The 19,933-nt window shown below is 39.6% G+C and overlaps 1 protein-coding gene across 3 annotated transcripts in view; it reads right to left on the bottom strand.

Moving 5' to 3' along the window:
• Positions 1–10,096: 10,096 nt before the first annotated feature.
• The window catches only part of Smim3 (small integral membrane protein 3), a 28,578-nt gene continuing 18,741 nt past the window's right edge, over positions 10,097–19,933 (bottom strand). For 2 of the 3 annotated variants that reach the window (XM_047556993.1, XM_047556992.1), the window contains one exon: positions 15,783–16,110. In XM_047556993.1, the coding sequence (XP_047412949.1) occupies positions 15,917–16,099 (183 nt within the window). In that variant the 5' untranslated portion in view covers positions 16,100–16,110 and the 3' untranslated portion in view covers positions 15,783–15,916. Of the gene's footprint in view, positions 10,328–15,782; positions 16,111–19,933 lie in introns of those variants that run through there. The other variant, XR_007109219.1, reaches the window with a different exon arrangement.

The raw sequence follows: 19,933 nt of genomic DNA, 5'->3' as shown, positions 1-19,933 counted from the left end.
AATGGCAGGAACCTCTTGAGAGTGAAAAGTCACATCACCAGAGGAAGACAAAGAGTCTGAGAAGGGGCTGGACTTGTCCTTTTACAACAATCTTCTTACAGGGACTAATTCATGGATTCCATGGGAACCACCTCAGTCCCTTCCAAGGATGTGCCCTCAGTGACTCAAGGACCTCACACCAGGTCCCACTTCTTAACATCACTTAGATTGACATTCTAAGTTAATTCTTTCAAAACTCAGACACTTTTGTGATCAATTAAAAATGTGGATAATTACACCAGAGTGATTATTTTACTTGTTCAATATCATCTATAGTATATACATTTTAGCTACTCAAATTCTATAAATATAAAAATAGTAAAAATTTTTTTTCCTGGTATGGTCTCCTTTTTAGTGGAATATCACATATTGTTTCAATGCAAACTAAAGATGTAGCTCAGTGGTAAAGTGTTTGCCTGGCAAGCATGAGACCCTGAGTTCAAATCCTAGCACCATTAAAAATAATAATAATAATAAAATAAATGCAAATGTGATTTTCTTTTCACCACCGTGGAGACTTTATCCATTGATTTCCAATTTAGTAAGATTTGGATTTATCTATGACATCTACATTTTTCAATTTTAATGCCATCACAAAACACATAGTTTGTCTTTGATGTTAAACTTGTGAACTAAATTTGCACTTTTAATAAAGTAATTTGCTTCATTCTTGACAAAATAAATTTCAAAATAATCCCTTTGCCTATAGTATTAAACCATTATTAGTGTTATTTCTGCTTGATATATCTATTGAAATTTATACAAACTGGGCTCATTTTTTAAATTATTTTTAAAATATTTTTTAGATGTAGATAGACCTTTATTTTAGTCATTTATTTATATGCAGTGCTGAGAATCAAACCCACTGCCTCACACGTGCTAGGCAAGCACTCTACCACTGAGCCACAACCCCAGTCCCCATTTTTTTAATTAGTATTTTTTTGTTTTGTTTTGTTCTGTTGCAGTACTAAGGATTGAACCCAAGTTGCTCCACCACTGAGCTACATACCCATTTTTTTTTTGATTTTTTGTTTTTGTTTTCAGACAGAGTCTTACTGAGTGGCCCAAGCTGGCCTCAAACTTGCAATCCTCCTGCCTCAACCCCCAAGTCACTGGGATTACAGGCCTGCTCTGCACCGTGCTCTCAATTAGATTGTCAGCACAATTTTTTTCAAATGAAAAACCATAGTAGCACCAGAAATATGCACAAGAAAACTTGAAGTGAAAAATGGGCAAAACTGAAGATGGCTGACTAGAAGTTCCTACATTTCTGGCTCCCAAAGGAAAAACTGAATTTCAAAATGAACAACTACATTTCAACCAAAATAATGAAAGTAGAACACCAGAGTGCAGCAAAAGTGTACCAGAAATATAATAGAGCACAGAAACTTAGGATGGCCACATATATAAGAGAATGGAACGCTTTTTTCCCACTCCCCATACCCTTTTAGGGATCAGCTCAGAATCAGGAGAAACCTCTCTGTGAAGGAAAGTTGTCATAGTCTCAGAACCTAGAGGAAGGAACTTCTGGAGTTCACATGACAGCATACCTCTTTGACAAAATTCAGCACTCATTCATATCAAAAACACTGAAGAAACTATGGAGAGACAGAACTCACCTCAAGGTCATAAAGACTACACATGAGACAAAGACAAAGCCAACATAACCCTGAATGGAGAAAAAGTGGAAGCATTTCCTCTAAAATCAGAAACAAGGATGTCCACTCTCACCACTCCTATTCAATATAGTTCTTCAAATCTTAGCCAGAGCAATTAGGCAAGAGAAAGAAATCAAAAGGATACACATAGGAAAGGAAGAAGTCAAGTTACCTCAATTTGCAGATATGATCCTATACGACCCAAGAAAACTCCACCAGACAACTTTTAGAGCTGATAAACAAATTCATCAAAGTAGCAGAATACAAGATTGACATACAAAAATCAATAGCTTTTCTATATACCAATAATGAACCTGCTGGCCATTTGCCTGCCTCTCGCCTGTCCATCGCCTGCCTTACTCCTATCCATCACCCAACACTCGAGGTTCACCTCCCGATCGTCTGACAACAGTCAGCAAACTGATCACCAACCACCAGTGGAGCACCAGCTGCCTGCTGCTGTTTGATTACACGTGGCTGCCGCCATTTTGAAACAACAGCCAGGCCCTGTAGGACGCCTGGCCAGACTGACTGAGCCCCGTCTCCAAGATCCCTCAGCACGACCGATCACTCCCTGCCTCTGGGGCCCTCACATCGACTGACTGCTCCCTGCCGCCAGGAACCCCAGACCAACTGACTGTGCCCTATCACGGGGACCCCAGACCAAATGATTGCACCCAGCCTCCAGGATCCCCCAACCACACCAAACACACCAGACCTCCAGGACCCCAGCCAGACCAACTGCATCCCGTCTCCAGGACCTCCAGCTGACCCGTCCACCCCTGAGCTGCAGCTCCCCATTTGCCAACACATTTCAAAGGCAGGGCGACCATCTTGGATAATCCTGGAAGCCGGAGCTCCGATCCCATCCTGCGACGCCTGCTGGAGGCTTGAAGCTCATTGTCAGGTACCTCTCATGCATCAGGCTACTGAACACTGGGAGGTTTCATTACTATATGACTGTTATACTGTAGATTTTCTTTTTTCTCCTATTTAAAAAAATTTAAGTTTTTACTTCTTTACTTTTCTTGCTTTCTTTTCCTTTTGTTTACCTGTTCCCTCAGAGTCTCTTTCTCCCTTTTTTGCAGACTAACATCCGATTTCTTTTGATTACACTCTCACCCTTTCTATTTTCTAGAACTTCTGTATATTCTTTTCTTATCCCATTAACAGTCACATTCTACATCCCTCTGCATCCTCTTTGTCCTCCATTAGAAACTGCAGACCTTATTGCAAACCTGTTTGTTTTACCGAAGATAATATTTGAACTCATTTTGCTTATTATGACAATTTTGTTATTGTCCCCATAGGGGCTATTTGGTCTAGGATTGTGTAGTGTCTGAATTGGGAACTGCTAATATTGATCTCCCCTTAAAGAAAGGGTTTTGGAAACCTATAGAGCCAATATAAGCCTATAGGGGGAAATCTCCAATACCCCAGATCTGCACTGCCAGAGGGGAAGATACATGAACAACATGAAAAAACAAGGGAAGAAAATGATCCAAACAAATCTAGGTTCTATATTAATAGAATCCAATGACAGTATGTTAGAAGAAATGTCAGAAAAGGAGTTCAGATTATACATCATTAAAATTATTCGTGAAGCAAAGGATGAGTTAAGAGAGCAAATTCAAGCAATGAATGGTCACACCCATAAGATGTTGAAAGAGCAGCTGCAGAAAACAAAAGATCATTTCAACAAAGAGATAGAGATTCTCAAAAAAAAACAAACGGAAATCCTTGAAATGAAGGAAATAATAAACCAAATAAAAAACTCAATGGAAAGCATCACCAACAGCCTAGACCATTTGGAAGACAGAACCTCAGACAATGAAGACAAAATATTTAATCTTGAAAATAAAGTTACCCAAACAGAGAAGATGGTAAGAAATCATGAACAGAATCTCCAAGAACTATGGGACATCATGAAAAGACCAAATTTAAGAATTATTGGGATTGAGGAAGGCACAGAGATACAAACCAAAGGAATGAACAACCTATTCAATGAAATAATATCAGAAAATTTCCCAAACCTGAAGAATGAAATGGAAAATCAAATACAAGAGGCTTACAGAACACCAAATGCACAGAATCACAACAGATCCACACCAAGGCACATTATAATGAAAATGCCTAACATTCAAAATAAAGATAGGATTTTGAAGGCCATGAGAGAAAAGCATCAGATTACATATAGGGGTAGACCAATACTGATAGCAGCCGAATTCTCAACCCAGACTCTAAAAGCTAGAAGGGCCTGGAACAACATATTTCAAGCTCTGAAAGAACATGGTTGCCAACCAAGAATCCTATACCCAGCAAAACTAACCTTCAGATTTGAAGATGAAATAAAATCCTTCCATGATAAACAAAAGTTAAAAGAATTTACAAATAGAAAGCCTGCACTACAGAATGTTCTCAACAAAATATTCCATGAGGAGGAAATGAAAAACAACAATGGAGGTCAGCAAAGGGAGGAACTACCTTAGAGAAAAACCACTCAAAGGAGAAACCAAGCCAACTTAAAAATAAGCCAAATGACTGGGAATACAAATCATTTCTCGATAATAACCCTGAACGTTAGTGGCCTAAACTCATCAATCAAAAGACATAGACTGGCAGAATGGATTAAAAAGAAAGACCCAACAATATACTGCAGAGTCTCATCTCATAAAAAAGGACATTCACAGACTAAAGGTGAAAGGATGGGAAAAAACCTACCACGCACATGAACTCAGTAAAAAAGCGGGGGTTTCCATCCTTATATCAGATAAAGTGGACTTCAAGCCAAAGTTAGTCAGAAGGGATAAAGAAGGACATTTCATACTGCTTAAGGGAACCATAAATCGGGAAGACATAACGATAGTAACTATTTATGCCTCAAACAATGGTGCATCCCTGTACATCAAACAAATCCTTCTCAATTTCAAGAATCACATAGACCACAACACAATAATTCTGGGTGACTTTAATGCACTGCTGTCACCACTAGATAGATCTTCCAAACAAATTCCAACCAAAGAAACCATAGAACTCAATAACACAATTAATAACCTAGACTTAATAGACATATATAGAATATTCCATCCATCAACGAGCGGATTCACTTTCTTCTCAGCAGCACATGGAACCTTCTTGAAAATAGAGCATGTGTTATGCCACAAAGCAGCCCTTAGTAAATGCAAAAAAATAGAGATACTGCTTTGTGTTCTATCAGATCATAATGGAATGAAATTAGAAATCAATGACAAAATAAAAAACAGAAATTACTCCAACACCTGGAGACTAAATAATATGCTATTGAATGAAACATGGATAACAAAAAACATCAGGGAGGAGATAAAAAATTCTTAGAGGTCAATGAGAATGATGATACAACATATCAAAATCTCTGGGACACTATGAAAGCAGTACTAAGAGGAAAATTCATTGCATGGAGCGCATTCCAGAAAAGAATGAAAAGTCAACAACTAAATGACCTAACATTACAGCTCAAAGTCATAGAAAAAGAAGAACAGAATAATAGCAAAAGTAGTAGAAGACAGGAAATAATTAAAATCAGAGCTGAAATCAATGAAATTGAAACAAAAGAAACTCTTCAAAAAATTGACAAAACAAAAAGTTGGTTCTTTGAGAAAGTAAACAAAATAGACAAACCCTTAGCCACACTAACAAAGAGAAGGAGAGAGAAGACTCAAACTACTAAAATACATGATGCAAAAGAAAATATCACGACAGACACCGCTGAGATACAGAACATAATGAGAAGCTACTTTGAAAATCTGTATTCCAACAAAATAGAAACTACCAAAGACATTGACAAATTTCTAGAGACATATGCTCCTCCCAAACTGAACCAGGAGGACATACACAATTTAAACAGATCAATATCAAGCAATGAAATAGAAGAAGCCATTAAAAATCTACCATCCAAGAAAAGGCCAGGACCAGATTCTCAGCCGAGTTCTACAAGACCTTCAAAGAAGAACTCATTCCAATAGTTCTCAAAGTATTCCAGGAAATAGAAAAGGAGGGTACCCTACCGAACTCATTCTATGAAACTAATATCACTCTCATATACCCAAATCAGGAAAAGACACATCGAGGAAAGAAAATTTTAGACCAACATCCTTGATGAATATAGATGCAAAGATCCTTAACGAAATATTGGCAAACCTTATCCAAAAACATATGAAGAAAATTGTGCACCACGATCAAGTGGGGTTCATTCCTGGAATGCAAGGATGGTTCAACATTCGTAAATCAATAAACGTAATCCATCATGTCAATAGACTTAAGGATAAGAATCATATGGTTATTTCAATTGATGCAGAAAATGCATTTGACAAAATACAACACCCCTTCATGCTCAAAACACTAGAAAAAATAGGGATAGTAGGAACATACCTGAACATTGTAAAGGCTATCTATGCTAAGCCCATGGCCAACATCATTCTTAAGAGAAAAACTGAAACCATTCCCTTTAAAAACTGTAACAAGACAGGGATGTCCTCTTTCACCACTTCTATTCAACATTGTCCTTGAAACTCTAACCAGAGCATTTATGCAGACCAAAGAAATTAAAGGGATACTAATAAGAAAGGAGGAACTTAAGCTGTCACTATTTGCAGATGACATGATTCTATATTTAGAGGATCCAAAAACCTCCTCCAGAAAACTTCTAGACCTCATCAATGAATTCAGCAAAATAGCAGGCTATAAAATCAACACGCATAAATCTAAAGCATTTTTATATGCAAGCGACTAAACAGCTGAAAGGGAAATGAGGAAAACGACTCCATTTGCAATAGCCTCAAAAAAAATAAAATACTTGGGCATCAATCTAACCAAAGAGGTAAAAGATCTCTACAATGAAAACTACAAAACATTGAAGAAAGAAATTAAGGAGGACCTTAGAAGATGGAAAGATCGCCCATGTTCTTGGATAGGCACAATTAATATTGTCAAAATCCCTAGTAATAAGGGAAATGCAAATCAAAACTACCCTAAGATTTCATCTCACCCCAATTAGAATGGCGATTATCAAGAATACAAGCAAGAATAGGTGTTGGCGAGGATGTGGTGAAAAAGGAACACTCATACATTGCTGGTGGGGTTGCAAATTAGTGCAGCCACTCTGGAAAGCAGTGTGGAGATTCCTCAGAAAGCTTGGAATGGAAACACCATTTGACCCAGCTATCCCACTCCTTGGCCTATACCCAAAGGACTTAAAATCAGCACACTACAGAGATACAGCCACATCAATGTTCATTGCTGCTCAATTCACCATAGCCAGATTGTGGAACCAACCTAAATGCCCTTCAGTTGATGAATGGATAAAGAAACTGTGGCATATATATACAATGGAATATTACTCCGCAATGAAGAATGATAAAATTATGGCATTTACAGGCAAATGGATGAAATTGAAGAATATCATGCTAAGTGAGATAAGCCAATCTCAAAAAACTAAAGGACGAATGATCTCGCTGATAAGCGGATGAGGACATATAATGGGGGGTGGGAGGGGTTAGCATTAGGTTTAGGGTTAGGTTTAGGGTTAGGGATAAGGAGAGCGGTAAGAATGAAGGAAAGAAGGACTGTATAGAGGGAAAAGGGGGTGGGACGGGTGGGGGGAAGGAAAAAAAATAATCAACATCATTGCCCTATGTAAACGTATGATTACACAAATGGTATGCCTTGACTCTATGTACAAATAGAGAAACAACATGTATCCCATTTGTATACAATAATAAAAAAAAAATTGTCAAAATGGCCATACTACCAAAAGTGCTATACAGATTCAATGCAATTCCAATTAAAATCCTAATGACATACCTTACAGAAATAGAGTAAGCAATCATGAAATTCATCTGGAAGAATAAGAAACCCAGAATAGCTAAAGCAATCTTAGCAGGAAGAATGAAACAGGGGGTATCGCAATACCAGAACTTCAACTATACTACAAAGCAATAGTAACAAAAACGGCATGGTATTGGCTCCAAAATAGACAGGTAGATCAATGGTACAGAATAGAGGACATGGACAGAAACCCAAATAAACACAATTTTCTCATACTAGACAAAGGAGCCAAAAATATGCAATGGAGAAAAGACAGCCTCTTCAACAAATGGTGGTGGGAAAACTGGAAATCCATATGCAACAGAATGAAACTAAACCCCTATCTCTCACCCTGCACAAAAATCAACTCACAAGGGATCAAGGACCTTGAAATCAGACCAGAGACCCTGCATCTTACAGAAGAAAAAGTAGGTTCAAATCTTCACCTTGTTGACTTAGGATCAGACTTCCTTAACAGGACTCCCATAGCACAAGAAATAAAAGCAAGAGTCAATAACTGGGATAGATTCAAACTAAATAGCTTTCTCTCACTAAAGGAAACTATCAGCAATGCGAAGAGAGAGCCTACAGAGTGAGAGAATATCTTTGCCACTCATACTTCAGATAGAGTACTAATTTCCAGAAGATATAAAGAACTCAAAAAACTCTACACCAAGAATACAAATAACCCAATCAACAAATGGGCTAAGGAAATGAATAGACACTTCACAGAAGAAGATCTACAAGCAATCAACAAACATATGAAAAAATGCTCAACATCTTTAGTAATAAGAGAAATGCAAATCAAAACTACACTAAGATTCCATCTCACCCCAATTAGAATGGTGATTATCAAGAATACAAGCAATGATAGGTGTTGGAGAGGATGTGGGGGAAAAGGTACACTCATACATTGCTGGTAGGGCTGCTAATTAGTGCAGCCACTCTGGAAAGCAGTGTGGAGATTCCTTAGAAAACTTGGAATGGACCTACCATTTGACCCATCTATCCCACTCCTTGGCCTATACCCAAAGGACTTACAATCAGCATACTACAGAGATACAGCCACATCAATGTTCATTGCTGCTTAATTCACAATAGCCAGACTATGGAATCAACCTAGATGCCCTTCAATTGATGAATGGATAAAGAAACTGTGGTATATATATATATATATATATAATGGAATATTACTCAGCCATAAAGAATAATGAAATTATGGCATTTGCAGGCAAATGGATGAAATTGGAGAATATCATGTTAAGTGAGATAAGCCAATCTCAAAAATCCAAAAGACGAATGATCTCATGATAAGCGGATGATGACATATAATAGGGGGTGGGAGGGGGCAAGAGTGGAGGAAGGAGGGACTGTACAGAGGGAAAAGAAAGGTGGGAGTGGTGGGGGGAAGGAAAAAATAACGGAATGAATCAAACATCATTACTGTATGTAAATGTATGAATATGCAAATGGTATGCTTGTTACTCCATGTACAAACAGAAACAACATGTATCCCATTTGTTTACTAGAAGCTTTGGTAACAGAAGTACGGACAGGCTGCCGCAGAGGTGCCAAACTGTCCACTAGGTGGTGCAAGTGTGAAATATTCCAAATAGCACCGCAAAAGTTTTGAAAATTGAGCTGACATTGGAGCCAAACACCCACTCATATCAGATAACTGAACCTCGCCAGCTAAATAAAACTCAAAGATATCAACATTCTGAGTAGGGTCTCATAATAGGCAAAACATCCCAAAGACCATCCAAAGTTACTATTCTTGTGAAGAACCAGGAAAATCTCAACATCTCACAAAGGAAAAGACATTAATAGATTTGTCAAAATTAACTTTTTTTCTTTTTCCTTACTGGCGGTTGAACCCAGGGCACTCTACCACTGACCTACATCCCCAGCACTTTTTTTCATTTTTTATTTGATCTGATTAGTTGTACTTGACAGTAGAATGCATTAAAACATTTTGATAGGTCATGTTCTCCCTAAGCTACTCAGGCTAATCTCAAACTTGTGATCCTCGTATTTCAGACGCTCCAAAAGTTGGGATTACAGATATGTAACACCAAACCCTGCAAAATTAACAGTTTTGCTCTGCAAAAGAATCATTGTTAATAGACTATAAAAGATATGCAACTCACTGAAAGAAAATATAAGCAAACTCAGTATCAGACAAAAGATCTTTTTACACAATATATAAAGACTTCATTAAACTTAATGCTAAGAAAACCCATTTTTTAAAAATAAGCTAAAACTTAGACATTGAGTCAAAAAGATATATAAATGCCTAATAAGCTCATGAAGACATGATCAACATTAAGGAAATTCACACTAAAAGTACATGTGGTATCACTGCATTCATATTAGAATGGGAGGAGAGAGTATGTATCAGGATACTGAACAAGTGAGACATGCTCTTACTTAACACTGGTAGGAATGCAAAAATGGTGACTGCTCTGAAAACATGGTAACTCTCACATGAACTAGCATCACACATTCTCCTATATTAGGTATTTACCTAGGAGAAATAAAGGCTTATGTTAATATAAAACCCTATACATGGATGTTCACAGTCACTTTATTTGTAGCGATCAAAAATTGAGAATGTCCCAAATGTCCTCCTATTACCCTCAAAAAGTGTCAGTCTGACTTGCTGAAACAGAAGAAAGGAGCTCGATTTATTGACCACTTGCAGGGTAGAGTGGAGTCCAGGTTGTGCATTGGCTCTGGGTGACTTAAGCATCTTCTTAAGCATCTTCTCTGACTTAAGCATCTTCGCCCTGTGAGAAGGATGAACTAAGTGAAAGGCCAAGTAACAAGTTAAGGGCCTGGGGATCCTCCATTTCAGCACCTCCTCAATGACCTTACCCTTTTAGCACGAGAAGAGTGGCAGCAAGGGCACCCTGGCTCTATAACGCACGTAGTAAGATAATCTGAAGGTGGATAAATGAGGTACATTTGGTATCTGACAAATCGTGAGTTAAGTTGGAAACTTTAAATGGCTGTCGGGTCCAAGAGTGCATTTTCCCTTTGTCCTGGTGGTAGTCCCCAACTATCTCACCGATAAGTTCAACAATAATGGATATTAGCAGTCTCTACCAGAATCTCCGTATTTCTCAATTGCATAGTACTGAAGTAGAGAGATTCATGCACTCTGTGACAGACAGAGGTGTTATTACACAACCATATTGTGTTTCAAAATACTAAATAAAACATTTGTGTATGGGTTTTAAAAATTCAGCAATGCACTGCCTTAGTCTGTTTTCTGCTTCTGTAACAGAATACCAGGGACTGAGTAATTTACAAAGAACGGAGGTTTAGTTAACTCTGAGTTCTGCAGACTAGGAAGTCCAAGAGCATGGCACTGGCATCTGTCTACTCAGATCTGATGAGGGCCTCATAGGGATTCAACTCTTGGCAGAGAGAATGCAAATTAAAGTCACCCATACGATCAACAAGGATCACAACCTCTGCAGAAACACTTTGATGGATTTAAAAAGAAGACATCAACTTCTGATTACAATGTTCTTCCAAAAAGTTTTGGTGTTTAAAAAAGAAAGAAAGAGGCCTTCAACTATTAAGGATCTCCAACCATCCACATCATCTGCTTCTGACATCCAACCTTTGATCTCATCATGACTGTCCAGGATCAACCAAAGTAGGTGATCTTTCCATCTGCAAATTTATTAATAACTCATATTAGTGACCAATAATACTAAATACTATATCTAAAAATGAAAAAAGGTAAGATTTGTTGTGTGAATGTTTGGTAGGTAACACTACAAAATTTGCATATTGCCAAACATGTTTATCACTGCATGGATGGTTAAGCAAATAATAGGAACAGCTACATGCAGCTGAGCAGGGTGGCCCACGCCTGTAATCCCAGTGACTCAAGAGCCTGAGGGAGGAGGATCACAAGTTCAAAGCCAGCCTCAGCAACAGCGAGCTGCTAAGCAACTCAGCGAGACCCTGTCTCTAAATAAAATACAAAATAGGGCTGGGGATGTGGCTCAGTGGTTGTGAGCCCCCGAGTTCAAGTCTTAGTAAACAAAATAAAAAGGCAAAAAAAAAAAAAAAAATCTACATGTGTGTTTCAGGTGGATCATGTTAGTCCTTAACACACACATGATTGTGCAGGCACACCAGTGCACACAGAATCTCCCAACCTGCATTCCTCTGGACTAGGTAGGTATGTATAGAGACATGCCCTTAGAATGTAGGTTTCCAAAGATACAGGTTTAGTTGAAGAAAGAAATCTGAGGAACTCAGATGACATTTGAAATACAATAGCAGAAATTACCCTGTAATAAGAAATGCAATAAATGTCACAGAAGTAAATTCATGAGTGATAACAAGTGCATTCATAATTGTATTGCAGATAATTGTAACTAATGGAGAATCAAACAAAAAGAAAGTGGTCACCCTAATCTCTATGCCACCAGTAGAGTTCTCTAGATTTCCTCTATGCTCCTTCCCAGCCTTGTTTGGATGTGTACATGTTCAAAATATTCTATTTGCAGCTCCCCAAAATTATTTTGCAGGAGCAGTTGACCTTTTCCCAGTCTTACAAAAAAGGTTATGAAAAATTACAGATTAATATTACATTCCCCAGGCAAATTATCCCCTTAGCTCATTATATAAAAATTCTGGGGGTACCACTGAAAAGGTACAATTTGATATTTTACTTTTTGTTGCTTACCATTTATGCCAGATAGTACTTTAATTTTTATAATTTTTATCCCATTATTGGTACCATATTTACCAGACCACTCCTCTATGACTGTATAAATATTGTAATTGTTACTTCTTTTCCTTCTAGTAATTCTCCAATGAATTGGTTATTTCTGGAGCTGGGGTTGGGATGGAGGGAAGTTTAGAGAAAAGTTTACTAAGGCTCTTTAGTTATAGCAAGAAATAGCGTTCTGTCTGATTCACTAAACACCCTTCTCTCCCCAAAATGTTATTTCTGCTAACTTTAGCAAGGATGTTAAATGGTAAAACATTAATTAACATGTAGAGGGAGTGTATAAAAAATATGTTCATGTATATAGTTCTTACCTACGAGCACACATATGTTCTCTACTTTTATGGATTTAAATCATTCTTTGCAGCTAAATAACATAAACTAAGCACTAATTGCAATAGATAAAAAACATTTAAACCTCTGTTATATGTTATCAGACTATTTTTCCAGGCAGCCAACAAATTTAGATTTAAAATTTGTATTTTCACTGTTTTTTTTTTTTTTTTTCAAAAGCCTCCATATATTGTCTCACACTTTTGAAAGATGCTGAGATAACTGTCTCATTACTCTTACAGGCTTTGTTCCAGCAACTGTCTGGCAAAGTTCTCATTCGATCACCACTCATGAACCTCTCTGTGATTTGAGACCACCAGTCCCTTGGCATCTCTATTTATTCAAACTCATCTGCCCCTCGTTAACAGAGTTCTTTCCCCACTGAGGACAGATTACCTGTTGGACTTAGAAGTGAAACTGCTAGGTCAATAATTCATAGATTTTTCCATCTGGACCAATTAATGTGCACGCTAGCAAGCATAAGCAAAAAAGGCTTCAACATAGGGAAATATGTGCCTAAATTCATTAAGAAGATCAGAGGAACAGAGATGGCCAGAGTTACCAGAATTCCCTCCCAGATGAGCACCGTGAGGCTGGCCGTCTTGGAGACTGCATTTCAGGGTGATCACTGGGAGCCCAGGGAATAAGAAAGCTACAGTCTTGGCTGTGGGCTGCAGGATCGTCCCACCTCCTCTGCAATCCAGGTATCAGAAAGCTGCCAGCCTGGCCTCAGAGCCATGCTGAAGCAGCTGGAGTCACACCAGCACCCTGAATCCTTCACATCTCATCGTGTCCCTCCCAACTCCACTGAGCTCCAAAATAAGCCCGGCATGCATGCATCTGAACAGCAAAGCCTAAAAGCACACTTGAATCTCTAGCAACAGTGCAGAGAGGAAAATGCAGGCTTTCATTTTTTATGTAGTTTTTCACTTTCTAGCCTCTGACATCTACGATGCACACCAGTAGAAGTTAGAAGAAATGCTGAGCGAACTGTCAGAATCTTCTCATGAATACTATCCTCTGCTGTAGTCTCAATGTTTGTCCCCCTCAAAATTCTTGTGTTGAACAGGAACCTCCACTGTGATGATATTAAGAGGTGGAGATGATTAGGTCATGAGGTCTCTGCTCTCATGAATGAGATTGGTGCCCTGATAGAAGCTGGAGGGAGCCTTTTAGCCTCTGCCAGCATGTGAGACTCAACTATGAGGAAAGTATCCTCAGTGGACACTGTATGTACTAGTGCCCTGATCTTGGACTTCCTAATCTCCAGAACTGTAACAATAAATTTGTATTGTTTATGTATCATCCAGTCTGCAGTATTTTTTTGGCATGCAAATGTACTCTATAGTTCTTCCCTTGACCCCCCTTTAACTCTGACCTCCTCACTACAGTGCTCTTCCTGGGAACAGGGAGCTCAAAAGAAACTTTTCCTGTTGGGTACAGTGGAGTACCAGCTTATATTACCAGCAGCTGGGAGGCTGAGGCAGGAGAATCACAAGTTCAAAGCCAGCCTCAGCAACTTAATAAGACCCTGTCTGAAAATAAAAAATAAAAATGGACTGTGGATGTAGCTCAATGGTTCAGTGCCTCTGGGTTCAAACCCAAGTACTAAAAAATAAAATAAAATAAAAATAAAATGAACTTTTCCTCTTGTAGGGTATTTTGGACACTGTGACAAAAAGTTGACTAATGCAATTATGTTCCTGAATCCCTTGCTGCTCCTATTTGGTATTCTCTACATTCTGAACTTAGTACCTCACTCTCTCAGCCTGCATACTCTGATCCTGTCTACTACAGTAGCTTATCTACCATATATGACAATCCCCCAAACCATTACTACAACCCCAAAATCTTCCCCAAGGAATAGAGCAAGATTTCCACTATATCCTCAAAGTGTCCACCTGCACAACACAGCACCTCAAACTCAACATGTCCAGGCCTAAATTCATTATCTTACATCCCAAATCGGTTTTTAGCCCTGGCATCATGTGTTTGTATAAACTGTATAACGTCATCCACTTACTGAAGTTGGAACCCTGGAAGTTAATGTGATTCTCCTGTTTCCCCTTCTGTTCCTCCATCCAAACAGTTCTCTAAGGCCCCAAAACTCAGTGGAATCCTTTTGTCTGAGTTCTGAGTTTAACAGGTGTTCTTTAAAGAAAGATATCAGACAAGCTCATTCTAGCACTTTATTGGAAATTGATTGTGTAGGTCAATGAAATAAGATTAAAACATCATTTTTTACACAATAATATCCTAATATTTGTGCTATCTTCTGACATAGTTTAATAAACCCCAGGATACTCTGGTTGTGGGTATCAAAGAGCTTGAGCGGTCCAGAAATCTCTCTAGATAAATACAATCATAGCCTCTAAAATAGCCATGACTGGTTTGAGCAGGTTCCACAAGTCTTGAGAACATGTCTTAAGACATCAGCACTTGGACGGACTGCGGTGCTGGTGGGAGGAGTGAAAGGAGCACACGTGGAGCTAATGACAGCAGGAGCCGGGACAGAGGGACATAGCGTCTCCGGTGTGGGGCCCACGGGGACTGGGGGCTGGAGATCCCGAAAGCTGAGCAGGGAATCAGACACCCTGCACTTTCCAACACTGCCTGAGAGGCTAAGCTGACAGAGATGTGAGAGTCCACTGCAGAAAGAAGCCCATCACCCCAACTCCCTGGGCATAGCCCAGCAATGGCAGCCCTCCTCCAGATTACACAGGGGCACTGAGAAGATTCTGGACAGCTTTATTCAACTCCCTTCCCCCTGCCATGTTCAGTCCCTGCTCTCCTTGACAAGAGAGAACACTTGAGGGAGGGATGCTTCGAAAAAGTCCACTCTGAGCCAGAGTGCCACTGGTCCCTGGGAAAGGGGACAGGGTGCCCTTGGCTTGGTTTGAGGGGACTGGCAAAGGCTGCTCTGTCCAGTGCCTCCCTCACCACAGTGAAGGCCATCACCAGCTTTTAGGCTCTTTGCTTCCTCAAAGCTTCTCAGCACTTGGCGTGACACTGGTCCATCGGTGGTGGCTTTACTGCTCACAAGCAGCTTTCACCCCACCAAGTCACTTGGTTCCCACAACCCTATGAGGTAGGAAGGCCAGGGATCGGGATCCCTGGTTGAAAGATAATGAACCTGGAACTCACAGAGGTAGTCCCACGACCCCGTTGGCCGGTGGCAGAAACCAACCTAGAATGCAGGTCTAACCCCAAGTCCTTCCCAGCATTTCGCTGAGAACAGGCTGTGGCAAGGGACTTGCGTCCTCATCCCCACAGGGCCTTTGGGTGCTTCTCAAACAGCCCCACTGAGCACTGGTTGAGTCCGCATGCGGTAGATGATGACTGCGGTGGCTGGACACAGCAACAAGGAGGTCATGATGACGATGGTGGCCAGGATGATGAGGACGATGGCCCAGACATCCAGGATGTGCTTGGGAAGCACAGCGTCCACAGGGGATTGGCTGATGGCATCCATGCTGCCTCACTCTGCAACACACAGGAAAGGAACATCAGCATGTGAACCCTCTGCCTGCCTCCCTGGTGGCAAGGACAGCTCCAGCAGTCAGAGGCTTGGGTCACTTTCCAGCATGTGATCCTACAGTTTCTTGATCAGTCCCTGTAATGGCTTCCTTGCTGAAGGCCTCCTATGACCAGGCCTTGCAAGGCACTTTCTACTAACTCATTCACAACCCGCATCAACCACCAGCACAGTGAAGGAGGGACTATACTACCATCCATATTTTGTTTGGGGCCTTCTCTTCTATTATGCCCATTTTGTAGAGAAGGAGGCAAAGCCTTGAAAGGTGTAGGTGTTGCTAATTTGACCAAGGAGTGACCCAGCTGGGGGCATTCCAGTGCTTCCATGCTTGCTTATTAAACTGCCATATTACAATTCTGTTTCCCTCAGCTGTGAAATGAAAATTGGTTGTTTTTGTCCTGTGCCCCTTCCTCATTCTCCTGGTAATAGAGATCCCTCTTTTCTAAGGAGAACCTACCTGTTCCCTGTGGGCTAGTTGGAGCACAGGAATGGAGACGTGGCCTAGCCTTGCCCACTACAAATCCCCATAGTCACATTCAGGGATAGGGAAGTGACCCAGGATGGTCAAGCAAGGTCCTCCCCAGTACTTTCATGCAAAATCTCTTGGAAAAGAGGATTATTTCTGCTGGGATTGCTAAATTAAAAGGATGTGAGTCTGGAAAAGATGGGCCCAGGGCTGCCTTGCTCACCAGCAGAGAGTCTGACCTAGAGAGATGGAAAGACAGACTGACCTCAGTGGTCATGTGTGTACTTGGAACCTGACAAGTTTGATGCCATTTGCAACCCTGGACACCCCAGATGTGGGATCCAGTACTTTCTGTTTCTGCTTAAGCCACTGTCCATTTAGTGTCTCTCCATTGAAGCTAAAAGAATTCAGATGACTAAGGATGTGTTATGGTTTAGACGTGGTGTCCCCCAGAAGCTCACATGTGAGACAATGCCAGGTTTGGAGGAGAAACAATTGAGTTATAGTTCTAACCTAATCAGTGAATGAATTCATGATGTGATTAACTGAGTGGCAACTGGAGGCAGGTGGGGTGTGGCTGGAGGAAGTGGTTCATTGGGGGCTTGACTTTGGGGTTGATATTTTGTATGTGGAGAGTGGGGTCTCTGCCTTCTGATCATCATGTGAGCTGCTGCTTCCCTTGCAACACTCTTCTGCCATGATGTTTAGCCTCATTCCAAGCCCTGAGAAATGAAGCTGTTGTCTATAGATAGAGACCACTGAAACCATGAACCCCCAAATAAATTGTTCCTCCTCTATACATTGTGTTTGTTGAATCTTTTAGTCACAGAAGCAAAAAGCTGACTAAGTCAGGATGTAAATCAGTCATCCACAATTATTTTTTATTCACCTTTTATTCAACCTTAGGGCCTTAGTCATTATTTCATAGCTCCCTGGGCCAAAAGAAATACCTAGCAGTTCTGTATATTATGTAGTTACATTGAAACAGTTTAATAAGTATTTGTGTCCTAACAACTTAGCAGCTGTTTAAAAATACACACGATTTAAAAGAAAAAAATAGTATTTCATTCTTCACCAGTTACTTACTAACAGAATTAATGCACTGTTGGGCACTGTGCAACTTTTCAAACTTTCTGAATAGGAATGGACATGCTATCCTTTTTTCTTATTCCACAGTAAATCTTACCCAGTAGTTGCCATATCTTGGCAACCATCAAAAATTTAACTTCATAAAATACGTTATCACCAAAAAGAATGTAGTATGTTTCAAATTAAACTGTAACCTACCAGTATGCATAACCTCTGAGATCACTACTTCTTCTAAAAATGTTAAAGATACTGCAACACCCCTTCCTTCAATCCAGTGAGTTCCCCCAGGTACCTCGGTGCAAAACTTGGGAATCAAAGATGTAGTCTCTTTCCTGTCCAGAGGGCAAGCAAGAGGCAGGAACAATCGTCTATGGTTCCCTCTAAATCAAAGATCCATAATTCCATGACCCTAAGTCCCAGGCAAAATTCCCCATTCCAGTCTTATTTCCTTCTCTTAATCACTGGTTTTTCTTTTCTAATGCCTTTGTCTCAATGCCCACTGTTGCCACCCTACATAAGTACCCAAGATACACATGCAAGCATGATTCTGCATTATCTGTTATCATAATCAACACAGAAGTGTCTGCAAATAGTAAAGTAGGACATACCTGTATGCTATGATATGGGTCAGTGTGCCTTCTGAGGGTTCGTGAGTTAATTTAGTCCCCAATGGGAGGTATTAAGTGGGTGGATACTTAATGTAACTTTGATATTTGGAGGTGGGGCCTTTTAGAGATGATTAGGATCACATAAGACCATCGAGGTACAGCCCCCATGATTGAATCCTGATTACTTTATAAGAAGAGACCCCATCTGTTACACCTTGACTCTGCCAGCAAGAAAGTCAGGACCAGATGCACCCTTTGCCCTTCTGCCAGAACCATAAGCTAAATAAACATCTTTTATTTATAAAGTTAGTCTGCCTCGGGTATTGTTTTATTGACATGAAAAATGGACTAATACCGTAAATGGAGTACCAGGCAGCAACTGTCATGCATCACTCATTCATTTAATAAATATTTAGTACTGACTACACATCAGGAATGTTCTACATACGTTTTACAAAAATAGAGCTACCTTATGATCCAATAACCCCAATTCTGGGTGTATAACCAAAGGATGTGATATTAGTATGTAGAAGAAACATCTTTATTTCCATGTTTATTGCAACACTAATCACAATAGCCAAGTTATGGAATGAACCAAAATGTCCATCAATGTAAGAGGATTAAAAAAATACAGTAAATATAAACAATGGTATACAATTTCGCCTTTAAAAGAAAACTTGTCATTTGTGACCACCTGGCCAAACCTGGAGATCATTATGCTAAGTGAAATAAAAGGCACAAAAAGACCTACACATTCTCACTTACATATGGAAGCAAAAAAAAAATCACCTAGAAGCAGAGCGAAATGGTGGCATATGGATCCTGGGGAGTCAGGGGAATGGGGAGAGATGTTGGTCAAAGGATACAATGTTTCAGCTTAACAGGAGGAAAAAAATGTCTATGAAGTGAAAAAATAATATTTAAAGATTATCAAAAGGAATCTGACATTAGCGAGTTCCAAAATAATTTTAAGTTGGAAAAACAATAGTGTATAGGATGATTTTTTTTTTTTTTTTTTGGTTCATACTTTGTAGAATTAAGTAGCTAGACAGGTAAGGTCATATCCATGAAAAATATTTCTGAGTATAATCCCAAGGAAGGGTTAATAGTGATTACCCTCTGGGGAATTGGACCAGGGATATAAGACATTTTTGCTTTTCATTCGTCATGTTTTTATACCATTTGAATGTTCTAAACATAAGCATATATTTTAATCTTTTTATCCCACCTGAGGAGAAAATGGAATTTGGGGGGTTTTCTTTAAAATTCTCCATATTAAAATGAGTAAATAAAGCAGGGTGTGGTGGTACATGCCTGTAATCCCAGTAGCTGGGAGGCTGTTCCAGGAGGATCACAGGTTCAAGGTAGTCTCAGCAACTTAGCAAGACCCTAAGCAACTTAGTGAGATCCTGTCTCGAAATTTAAATTTTTAAAAAGGGTTGGGGATATAGCTCAATCATAAAGTTTCCCTGAGTTCAAGCACTACGAAAAAATAATAATAATAACCCAATACCAAAAAACAAAAACTAAAAAGTAAATACATATAAATGAGGTATGAGACTAGATTAAGGGTCACCAAATGCCATAGTGAGAATCACCTTAGGACAG

This window comes from Sciurus carolinensis, chromosome 6, assembly GCF_902686445.1.
Source record: "Sciurus carolinensis chromosome 6, mSciCar1.2, whole genome shotgun sequence".
Taxonomy (NCBI): Eukaryota; Metazoa; Chordata; class Mammalia; order Rodentia; family Sciuridae; genus Sciurus; species Sciurus carolinensis.
The sequence above is the reverse complement of the archived record's forward strand: the minus strand, read 5'-3'. Positions and strand labels throughout refer to the sequence as shown.